This window comes from Delphinapterus leucas, chromosome 6 (assembly GCF_059928025.1).
Source record: "Delphinapterus leucas isolate spDelLeu-1000000601 "Yukka" chromosome 6, BTC_Dleu_Yukka2, whole genome shotgun sequence".
In the NCBI taxonomy this organism is placed as follows: Eukaryota; Metazoa; Chordata; class Mammalia; order Artiodactyla; family Monodontidae; genus Delphinapterus; species Delphinapterus leucas.
The window spans coordinates 104,499,627-104,512,068 of NC_143134.1; the positions used below are offsets into that span (position 1 = coordinate 104,499,627).

Sequence of the window (12,442 nt, forward strand, 5' to 3'; positions counted from 1 at the left end):
TTTTATGTCTCCTATATATTTACTACACACACAAATACACACACACACACACACACACACACACACGCACACAGAGAAATTAAAATTCAACCCCAGAAGGGAGGGAGAGACTGACTATGGGGGCTCATATACAATCTTGCACCAGAAAGGACTTTCTTTACCCTATGTGAAGCAGATAGAGTGAGGAGCTAATCTTATAGACTGAGCTGGTCAGGAAAGGATCACAGATTTATTAAGAGCTGGTCCATTTCTGGTTGTCCCTACTCTTGAGCACTATCTTTGTAAGCTTTTGATTAAGAGTCTGGAAGGTCTCTGACTCCTCAGTCTTGACTTTTCTGCCCATCAGAGATTCTGAGCTAAGATTCTTTAGCCTCCTCCCCATGAATTTCAAAATCTAGCAAATGTATTGAGAGGAAGGTTGTTGCTTTCCCACCCTACAGTAGGATTTTATCTCCTATGCCCCACAAGATTGCAGAAGTTTCCCTCTACCTTTCTGGCACAGCCCTTGGACTTCCACAGCACACCCAAACTCATTAAATGTCCCATGGGGGGGCTTCCCTGGTGGCGCAGTGGTTGAGAGTCCGCCTGCTGATGCAGGGGACATGGGTTCATGCCCCGGTCCGGGAAGATCCCACATGCCGCGGAGTGGCTGGGCCTGTGAGCCATGGCCGCTGAGCCTGCGCGTCCGGAGCCTGTGCTCCACAACGGGAGAGGCCGCAACAGTGAGAGGCCCGCGTACCGCAAAAAAAAAAAAAAAAAAAAAAAAGTCCCATGGGGAAAAACTCATCTTGTGTTTGGAGCTCCTCTAGTTTTTACCAATGCCTCTTTCCCCCAGTAGTCTCTCTCTGTTTGGGACATACCTGATGTTTAGTCTACTCGTAAGCATCAGCAAAGGTCCCAAGGGAAGAGGAAACACTCAGCTCATTGGCTCTTTCCTCTCAAAATTTTAGTTCATCTAGTCCTCATAATCTCCATAGCTCTCCAATGAATTTTAAAACATAATTTTTGCAATTTATCTGTCTTTTTATAATGGTCACAGTGGGACTGTTGCCTGCCACAACATGCTACATCCTATCTGGAGGTGAAGGGTGATGAAGTACCAATACCAGATTTTTGAAATCCAAATGGCAACCCCTAATGAATTAATAGATCTAGATAATAATCAACAATGGCTGCTAACATAACAAAATGAGAGACAATCAGACATTATTTACCTCCCAAAGGGAGAATGAAAGAGATTTCAGGAACACAGTAACCAACTACAATGCATGGACCTTATTAGATTAAAACAAACTTTAAAAAAAGAGAGAGAGAGATAATCAGGGAAATTTGAATGCTAACTGGTAGTGAATGAGATCAAAGAATTATTGTAGGTTTTGTTTAGGTGCGATAATGGCATAATGGTTGTGTTTTTAAAAATCCTTATCTTGTAGAGATACATACTAAAATATTTATAGCTAAAACTGTATGCTGGAGATTTACTCAAAATAATCTGAGCAGGGGAAGAAGGAAAACAGGCTGCAGTTGAGATGAAACAAGATTAATAACTGCTAGAGACCGGTAATGGGTATCTGGGTGTTTGTTATTCTTGACCCACTATTTTTATAGATGTTTCCAAATTTCCAAAATTAAGCTTTTTGTTTGTTTTTAATACAAATGAGTGTTGTCCATTATGTTAGTTACCCTGAACAGGTCATCTTCTCTCTCAGTGTCTCAGAGTCTCTGAGGTGCATGGACTCCATGCTACCTGGACCTCTGAAATTCTATTATTTCTTTTTTTTTAATAGATTTATTTGTTTGTTTATTTACTTTTTGGCTATGTTGGGTCTTCATTGCTATACACGGGCTTTCTCTAGTTGCGGCGAGCGGGGGGCTACTCTCTGTTGCAGTGCAAGGGCTTCTCATTGCAGTGGCTTCTCTTGTTGCGGAGCACAGGCTCTAGGCGCGCGGGCTAAGTATTTGTGGCACATGGGCTTAGTTGCTCCACGGCATGTGGGATCTTCCCGGACCAGGGCTTGAACCCATGTCCCCTGCATTGGCAGGCGGATTCTTAAACACTGAGCCACCAGGGAAGCCCTCTATTATTTCTTATGCATATTTCAACAATGTTCAAAACCTTCTGGAGCAGAATTTGAAGCTAGATACAACCCACAAAAGGAAATCAGTCTCCACACTTCTATCCACATCTTTTTGACTCAAACCAATATTTTGCTGTGTGATCGACTACCCAACTCATCAAACTTTCAAAGGATAAACGGTGGTCATGCTCTAAGTGGTACACTAAATGTTGTTCACTACCTAAAAAAAGCATGTCCTCAGTAAACGGTTTACTCTGAAACTCTCCAAATTCTTAAGCTAGATCCATTTCACAAAGGTCAAACTTACTGACTTTGAGCAGTTGAATTTGTTTTAATACACAACAGTAAGCAAAATGTGACTATAAATATTATTATATATCTAACATTAAAAATTCACATTCAGTACAAACAATCAATCTAATCCTCTGATATGTAAGACATCAGACAAGTCCCAATAAAAACCGGCTCACTGATAATTTGGGACACGTGAATATACATGAGATGAGGAGGCAATCTTACCTCTCTGGCTGTGTGATTTCCCAGGACTGCAGCACCAAATTTGCCCTGCTTTACATATTGACCATTTGTGCTATAGAAGCAAGAAAAACAGGTATTAATACTTCCTTCAACTAAGTAGAACCAGCTTTCTTTTCTGCCATATAAAGTGGGGAGTCTAGTCATTCAGCCTCTAGAAAGGGACAGAGGTGAGTAGTTTATAATTTAAAGCTCATATACAACTTCTTTACTCTTTAAACATCTACTATTCATGATATCTCAGTGGAGTGGCTTTCTTTCAGCGCTTAAAAAGGCAGTTGTTGAGGGTATAAGCAGTTCCTAGAGAGAGTACACAAGATAATGGCTCTTCAAAGTTTTGCGTGCAAAATTCTCCAAATGAAACATTAAAAAGCATTACTGATACTTTGTCTATGGCAGGACTGAGTAGCCATTTTGCAATGAACAGAAAGGCTTACTGCAAAACACAGGAGCTTAACCCACACCCCCACCAACTTTATAAAGTGTTCCTTCTCAGCTACTTACTAGCGATATGCATGGACTGCTGTTGCAACCAATACTGTGGAAGTGCCTGTTGTGGTGGGTGCTGTTTTTGGTGTCGCCTGATTTCCTGAAGACGAAGAGATGAAGCAGAAAACAAAGTTGTCATTCATTTCTTGCTTGAAACTGATTTTTAACCCTTAAAGCAGCTTCAAAATTCGTCTTTAACCTTGTAGTTAGTGTTACAATGCTTTCATGACCATTGTCCTCATTTGATCCACAAAATGGCCCTATGGCCGTGTCTGGGGATGCGGAAACTGAGGCTCTAAGCCCCCAAGTGCCTTACACGATGACAAAAGCAAGCCTAGGACTAGAACCCAGGATTCTGGCTCCACTCCAAACAAGTCTTTGGGCTGGACGAGAAGCACTGTCTAGAAAACAAGGTCACATTCCATCTTCCTTTTCTCCTTCCAATATTTTGACAGTTTTAATAAATAAAAATGAAGCTGTTTCCCCTTCCCTTACTTCTGGAGTAGAAAACTTATGATATTCAGATTATATCCATTACTTTACTTTTACAGTGGTATAAAGTAACACTAACATTTAAAAATAGTGTATTTAGAGTAAATAACATATTCACACTCACCACATGAATCTGTTGAGAACACAGGCATGGCCACAGCAACCAAGAACTTATTTTCAAAAGTATCCTTGTTTGATTCTTTTTGTTGTTATTAAAAACAAGACAACAGGCCCAAAATGAAGTCACTTAGGCTAAGACCCACCCCACCAGAGATTCAACATAATTACAGTTTTGGCTCCCCCATAAATGGAATCTTAAACCAGAATGATCTGATCAGCACTAGTTAGGTAATCTGTTTGATAGACCTCTGCTATCCCCTAAAGGAAAGTAACCTTGTAATAAGCAACCCACTTTTTTGCCTGGTGTTACACTAGACTCCCCCTTCTGCCTGGTTCCTGCTCCCTTCTGCCTATAAAGGACTTTCATTTTGTCAGAGCCCCTATCTACTAGATTGGATGCTTCTCAATTCATGAATTACTGAATACAGCCAATAAGATCTTTAAAATTTACTCAGTTGAATTTTGTTAACAGTACTGAAATACCTTTTTCTCGTTATAGAGTACAACTGTAGAAAACTTAGCAAATACAGAAACACATAAAAAAATGACCTATAATCTCACCACCCAAAAATAAACATTAATAATATGATGTATTTATTCCTAGTCCTTTTTCTATACACATAAACTTTCCAGCTTTTTCATCTTTTTTTTAAAGAAAATTAATGATTTGACAATCTCCTTTTTTCACTTAGTGTAGGCATTTCCTTATACTTTTCAAAACAGTCTCCAAAACACAAAATAGTCCTAAAAACACTTTTTGATGGTTAAATACTATGTTGACTCTACTAGAATTCATCCAACTTCCTATTGTTTGACATTTCTTTGGGCTGTTTCCAATTTTTGTCTGTGATAAATAACACTATGATAAGCATCCTTAAAATGCACATTTTTGCATGTACCTCTAATTACTTTCTTAGAATTAATTCCCAAAAATGGAATTATGGCATGCAAGAGTGTGAAAATTTTTAAGGTTTTGTTACAACCTGCCCAAATGCCCTTGAGAAATGCCATTACCAGTTTACACTCCCACCAGCAGTATGAGTAGGCCAGCTTTGCATCCCTGACAGCAAGAGGAGATAATCTTTCTAAATCTTTACCAATGGGATACGGGTGGCATTAGGGAAAGGAGAATGCCACCTCACTGTTGTTTTCATTTGCATTTATTGATTACAGGGAAGGAGAAATTTAACATTTTCTATAGATTTGTATTGGCCATTTACTTTGTTTTATTTTGATGAATTGCCCATTTTATGTTGTTGGCTTATTTTCCTAGTCTGGGTTGTTCTTGTTTTCCTTATTCTTTTGTAAAAACCTACAACATAGTTTTAAATTCAATCAGTACTTTCCAGTTGTATGTAATGCTACAATAAAACTTTTCTCCTGAGAAGCAGTGAATACCAAAAAACAGAGGAACTAAGGCCTCAGTTATCAGGCCAAGTCTGAAACACAGAAAAATTACTGTCTCCCCAAGGTCAGCCTAGCATCCTCCTTCAGGCTAGTTTCAACTTTTCCCAGTACACTCTCATCTGCCTACTTAACACCCTTGTTCATGGATTTGCTAGAGGGATAAGTGAGTCAGATGCCACAATCATGTGATCTTCTCATTGGTTAAACACGTCTTCCTCTCGGAAATCAGTATTGTACAGATTCTTGAATTCCCCGCTCATGAGGACTGCTTTTAATATGTATTTTCAAATCTTTTTTTTTTTCCCAAGGAAAGTTTTCTTGAATTATAGTTTTAGGTGCCTGTTTTCCCCCCCTATTTTTTTTTTAAAAATTCTTCAGGGAATATACATATGTATATTCCATATGTTGGAAGTTGTTTGCTATCTTCAATATTGGTCACTTTCCTTTCAAAACTTTTTATCTCTTAAATTTTTTAATTCTTATTTTAAAAACGTCCTCCTGTTAACCTTCTATTTCTCTTAAGGCATAATCTGTTGTGTTTATTCATTCTTGTGTTCCTTCTAGTTTACTCTTCATTTCTGAAATAATTTTTCTGACATCTCTAATTCTTGCCTAAGTCCTGTCACTTACTTCTGAGATTTTAAAATTCTCACTTATGTTCTCATTTCATGTCTTATGTTATTTTCTTAATGGTAATAGGTGGTTGTAGTTTTGATCTATTCAGTAAGAAACATTCTCACAGAGTAGAGCTCTCACTGTAGGGATACTATTCTGTTCCTTGCTCTTATAACTTTGCATGGAGTTTGACTCTGATACTTTTCTATTGTTCATTTTTATGTGAAATTTGCTTTTCTGAACTAGACAGAGGCATGGCTCAGGGTGGCTTTCCTAACTTCGTGGAACTCACTGTTCTGTTGGACACAGAGTTCAAAAAAGCGGGAAGAATGGGCTTCCTCCTGAGACTTCCTGATTCTATTCTAGGGCTACTTTTTTTTTTTTTTTTTTTTTTGGCGGTACACGGGCCTCTCACTGTTGTGGCCTCTCCCGTTGCGAAGCACAGGCTCCGGACGCACAGGCTCAGCAGCCATGGCTCACGGGCCCAGCCACTCCGCGGCATGTGGGATCCTCCCGAACCGGGGCACGAACCCGTGTCTCCTGCATCGTCAGGCAGACTCTCAACCACTGCGCCACCAGGGAAGCCCTCTAGAGCTACTCTTATCTGGATCTTTTCTTCTTCACTTTTAATATCCCTATCCTCCTTCATTTTAATTCCACTCTCAGCAGGTCCTACTCAGGGTGGGGACCTCTCCTGGAAGGTCACCATAGTGGATGAGTTTCAACACTTCATAGGAGCAAGACTGCTCCTGTTCTAGTCACCATCATCAACCCCTTGTACCTACCCATAACTAAAATGGGCAAAATGCTTTGCAGTTCCAGCTTGGCCTGCCACATTTCCCATGAACACCTGTTGGCCACTTTGGGTTCGCCCATTCTCAGATTTAAATATTCTCCCATTGCTTCCTTGTTTTCTCCCATGCAAATGTTGACACCATGGAAGCCTTGTGTCCATACCTGCTTGTATTGGGGGGGTTCATGAGGATACCTTTTCAATTGGTTTTATTGTAAATATTATCCAAGGTTTGTCCAGTTGCTCTGTTTTTCTAGAGATCTGAAGAGATTCAAGAACTATGCTGCAGCCACCTCCTTTTCCAAAAAGACTTGTTATATAAATACTCCTTGAACAGAGAGCATCTCCTGTATTGCAAGTTTTTATTTTATTTGTAAATGCCTACATAAGACAGTAGTTTTAAGTTGAAATGCCTCTATAATTCCCCTTTAAAAGTATAATTAGTTCATAGTTGTTGTTTTCTAATTTTAAAAAGCAAGTTACTTCATTGGGTGGGGACTGAGATTGTTTGTTTTTATCCACATTCATTAATTCAACCACTTTAAACTGAGTTAGAAGTACACTGCTGAGAAGAGATGTGCCACAGGAAATGTAAAAGCATAGCCTACTAGAAATCTGGCCAGGTTATGGCTTGGAGAACAGGGCCAGCAATCCACAGCAAAGCTGCCAAAAGTGACAGGTAAGACTTAGAGCAGGGGTCAGCAAACATTGTATGTAAAGGCCAAACAGTAAATATTTTAGACTATGGGCCATACAGAATCTGTTGCAACTGTTCAACTCTAAATATCGTTAACAACATCCTCAGTGTTGGCATTGCACCTAGCATATAAAAGACATTCAATACTTTCTTCTTCATTCAACAAATATTTAATTTAATATCCCTTACCACCTGTTCTGCTCTGGGCTATTTCTATCAGTCCCTCACTCCTCTTCAGATTCTTACACAAAGACAGCAAAGTGTAGAGGATGGTAGACAAGCTTTGGAGTGAGTCAGATCAGGGTTCAAATTTCAACTCTGTCACTTACTGCTGTATGACCTTAACCATGTGCCTAAACCTCTCTGAGCCTCTAAAATGGTGGTAGTCTCACCTATTTCACAGAATTGTTGTGAGAATTAAATAAGACAATCTAGGTGAAGCACCTGAGACCAAACACATAGGTTTTTTAGAAATATTAGTCCCCCCTTTTCTCCTTTCGTTCAACAAATTTTCATTCAATATGTCTTGTGTTCATCCTGATGAAATGTTCAGGGGATACAGCATTGAGCATCATTCTCTAGTTGGGAAAAATTCACTGTCAGCATACATCTAACCCACCCAGGTGAAAGATGGGAAAAGCAGCTCTTCCTTCTTGCCAAAATATTGGACGGCGCCTACGTAGAGCACCCTGGGCAAAGTTTTGGAGAGTGGTGTCCACATGGGGCAGAAGAGCTTGCCTGTGACCTTCCTCCATCAGTTTCCAAAAAAAAGCATACTACCTAGCCGCCGGAATTCAGGCTCTCAGAGCTCAGAGCAGCATGCACCTCGTTGGTAGTGAGCTTGGCCAGACTGATCAAGGAGGGATGACCCGGCATGTCACTTTTAGAAGGTTGTTTATCATTCCAACTAACCTGTCAGGGACCAATCCTAACCTCTTAACTTACCTGTTGGTGCTGTTCCCTGGCCTTTCTTAGGCTGCTTTGGGGCTGTGTAGTGGAAGAATTCATTTCCATGGCCAGCAGCTGCCTGATCCAGTCCGAAAAGAGAGGCCAATCTGGTACTGTTAGTAGAAAATGAAAATGACATTTCATTTGACATATCTCAAACCTGGAATCATTATAAAAGCTGCTCATGCTCCTACCTCGAACAAATACCTCCGTGACTATACATCCCACCACTCAGTAACAGAAGCGGCAACTAAGTCTCTTCGAAATCAAGATTGTATCTCTGATATGAACAGCATCAAATGACCTTGCCCATCCACAGGACTTTGGTCAAGGCATCTCTTCTTTCTGGACCTCAGTTTCTGCATCTGTAAATTAAGGTGATTAGTCCAGGTGCTCCCTATGGTCTCTTCAAACTGTACATTCTTGCCTTTAGCAGGTCATAGTTTCCTATTTTTCACTAGTTTATTACATTGAAGTAAAACTGTATTACAGGGAATTCCCTGGTGGTCCAGTGGTTAGGACTCCACGCTTTCAAAAAATAAAAAAGAAAGAAAGAAAGAAAATCACCACCTTTAAAAAAAAAAAAACCGTATTACAAACTTACTGCATCAAACATAGTCCCACATATGATTTCATCTTTCATGTTTCACAGCAGAACCATTCTTTTATCATCCCTTGTGATGAATCTTATGCTCCAACTATTCCACTGAAACTGCTGTTACTAAAATCACCAACAACCTATTTGTTAATAAACAGTTTATCGGTCCTTATCTTATTTGGCTTTCATGCTGCCTTTTTACACTGTCAACTAACTTGTTCTTCTTTAAACAAACTCTTCTTCTGATTTCTGTGGGGATACCTGCAGGGGTGCGAGGAGGGACCAGCCCAAATAAGACATCAATAAATGTTAATGGGATCCCTCTCTTATTGTCTTTCCATCTCTCTGGCTCCTCATTTAACTCCTTGGACTCTTCTACTATTGCCCAACCTTTAAATATCCATGTCCCCAAGATTTCATACTCACTCTCCCTTGGCAATCTAATTTATTTACCTTGATATCAGTGCTATCCAAATTCTGATGGTGCTCAAATCTGTATTCCTAGCCCAGAATTTGTTCCTGAGTGCAGACAACACAGATATCCCACAGGGAACATAAATGCAACATGTCCAAACCAGAACTCATATCTTCCAATGCCCACTGCCCAGAAAACCTGTTCTTACTCTTGTGCTCCCTCTCTTGATGAATGACATTTTGTGTCAGGATCCTCAAGACTGCCCCCAGGCTCAGTGATTTGCTAGAAGGACTCACTGGACTTACCATACAGTTATAACATAATGTATTTTATATATATATATATATATATATATATATATACACACACACACACACTCAGGGCTAAGGTCTATTACAAGGAAATGATACACACCAAAATCAGCAAAGGGAAAAGGCACACTGGAGCAAAGTCCAGAGGAAACCAGGAACAAAATTCCAAGAGTCCTCTTCCAGTGGAGTAACACAGGACATGTTACGTTCCTCCAGCAATAAGTTGTAACAACATGTGAGAGTGGTCTGCCAGGAAAGCTCATTAGACACTCAGTTCCCAAGGCTTTTTATTGTGGGCTAGCCACATAGAAACCTTCTAACATGTACCAAAATTCTAGACTCCCAGAAGGAAGATAAGGTTCAGTAATAAACCATATTGTCTGTACAAACAGTTTAGGCACAGTGAGCCGCTCTTATCACTTGTGGAAAGCTTTAGTGTGGGGAACCGTTTACCAATCGAGTTTCCAGCTGCCAGCCAACCCTGTAAGCAAGACTCTCTAAGGATAACGGTCTCAGGTCTACTATGTTAACCCTTTTCTGCAAACATCCACAACCCAAACTGAAATCTGGGCATCGACCTTGGCTTTTCTTTCCCCTGGTGTTCATGACCAATCCTCAAGTCCATTTGATCTTACTTGCTATTTCTTGAACTCGTTCACTTCTCCCCAGCCTCACTGACACTTCCCTACTGCAGACCACCATCACATCTACAGAGCTTGAATTCCTGCAGCCACCTCCTGTCTCATCTCCCTACCCTGGTCGTGTCTGCTTCTTATCCATCCTTCCCACTGCACCCACAGTGACCTTTCTCAAAACCAAATTTGACCAAGTCTCTTTCCTCCTTAAAACTCTCAATGACACCTCAATATTACCAAGATAAAAGTCCAAACTCCATAAGACAGTTTTACAAGCCCCTTCAAGACCGCACCTCTCCTTACCTCCCCAGCTTCCTATCTGACCATTTCTCATCTCCAACTGCATGCTACAGTCACACTGTGGAACTTTTAATTTCTCATATAAGGCAAGATCTTTCTAATCTCCAGCCTCTGGATATGCTGTTCTCTCTGCCTGAAACATTCTTCCCCTGGAACCTGACCCTTAATCTCAAAGTCTAGGTTAGGTGATCTTCCTTGGGGCTCCCACAGAACTCTATACTTCATTCATTCAAGAAATATGCATCAGACACTGTGTTAAGTGCTGGGTATACATTGGTGAGCAAAACTCATTTCTATTTTCAAGTAGCTTATATACTCTAACAAGGAAATTAGGTATATACTATATAATTGCAAACTATAACATGAGATATATAACAAGCAGCTGTTATATGGAGTTACACTCCATAGAGATTAATAAAACTTATTCAGTCTTTATCATCTAACAGGGTAATTGGTTACTGTTAAATACTGAAATATACCAACAACTTTTTTTGGTCTTTTTTCCCTGATAATTTTAATGTATAATACATACTAGCATTTTGCAAAATAAATTTAATATGATTTGAAACTATTACCTTGTTTTCTCAAGGTAGTGTTGAGTTTCCTGTAAATGGGGCCAACAATGCCTACTTTAAAGGACTAAGAGGTTTAAATGATATTGCAATTATAGAGAGCAGTGCTGGCCTACATTAAGACATAAACAAATGCTAATGAAATTTAGAAAAGACCAAGAGTTCTCCTTTTCCCCAGGGCAATCTGAGCAGATTCCCTAAAAGAATAAGATTCTAGGAAGTTGAGCAATGCCTTTAACCTCATGAAAAATTTGCAAAGCTTAGAACCTAGTTAAGATTAACAGATTATGCACAAATCATTGATAAGAAAGAATGTCCTTGGTAGCTTCAGTAAACTATGGGTATTGGATTTGCTTTTTAAATTTTGCAGGTGCGTTTTATTTTTTTTTTAATGGAAAGACAAAAGTGCTGTAGGTAAACTAAGTTTCCACAGATGCCCTAAAGGCCAGCCAATTGATGATTGCAAAATCAATCCAAAAGCCAGGTCAACCTAATTATCTTTCAGATTAATTCTATTTTCTATTATTTTTTTTAAATGAACTCTACACAGACTTAGGGGCATAGGTTTTTTGTAAATTATTACACTTTCCACTTCTGAAGTGTTTTCAAATGTACACATCTCCCTAACTATGTTAGCAAGAATGAGCTTGCTAACTCTGGACTTTAGTCTCTAAGTTTATAATTCATAGGAAAAGTCATTCCAGCATTAATCACATTTAAAAAATAAATGTTGGACTTTCCTGGTGGCTCAGTGGTTGGGAGTCTGCCTGCCAATGCAGGGGACACGGGTTTGATCCCTGGTCCAGGAAGATCCCACATGCCGCGAAGCAACTGAGCCCGTGTACCACAACTACTGAGCCTGCGCTCTAGAGGCCGCAAGCCACAACTACTGAAGCCCGCGTGCCGTAGAGCCTGCACCCTGCAACTACTGAGCCCATGCGCCACAACTACTGAAGACCTCACACTCTAGGGCCTGTGTGCCGCAACTACTGAGCCTGCAACTACTGAAGCACACACGCCTAAAGCAAGAGAAGGCACCACAATGAGAAGCCCGTGCACTGCAACGAAGACTAGTCCCCGCTCGCCGCAACTAGAGAAAGCCTGTGCACAGCAACGATGACCCAACACAGCCAAAAAATAAAAAAGATTTGTTTAATTTAAAAAATTTAAAAAATGTTAGCCTGTGCATTTAGTTATCAAAGTCTTATCTAACCTTAATTTTATACTCCTTTTCTTTTCTCATTTAAAACAGTAATACAGGACTTCCCTGGTGGTGCAGTGGTTAAGAATCCGTCTGCCAATGCAGTGGACACGGGTTCGAGCCCTGGTCCGGGAAGATCCCACATGCTGCAGAGCAACTAAGCCCGTGCACCACAACTACTGAACCTGTGCTCTAGAGCCCGTGAGCCACAACTATGGATCCCGCATGCCACAACTA

General features: G+C 40.2%; 1 protein-coding gene across 8 annotated transcripts in view; it reads right to left on the bottom strand.

Annotated features, from left to right (window-relative positions):
* Window positions 1-12,442, bottom strand: part of FKBP15 (FKBP prolyl isomerase family member 15) — a 57,888-nt gene that overhangs the window by 41,209 nt on the left and 4,237 nt on the right. For all 8 annotated transcript variants that reach the window (XR_016393620.1, XM_089913614.1, XM_089913612.1 and 5 more), the window contains exons 2-4: window positions 8,171-8,286; window positions 3,117-3,201; window positions 2,598-2,667 (exon numbers count right to left, since the gene is read on the bottom strand). Coding sequence is in view for 7 of the 8 variants with exons in the window: in XM_089913614.1 (XP_089769740.1) it covers window positions 2,598-2,667; window positions 3,117-3,201; window positions 8,171-8,286 (271 nt within the window). In the remaining variant the exon portion in view is untranslated. The remainder of the gene's footprint in view (window positions 1-2,597; window positions 2,668-3,116; window positions 3,202-8,170; window positions 8,287-12,442) is intronic.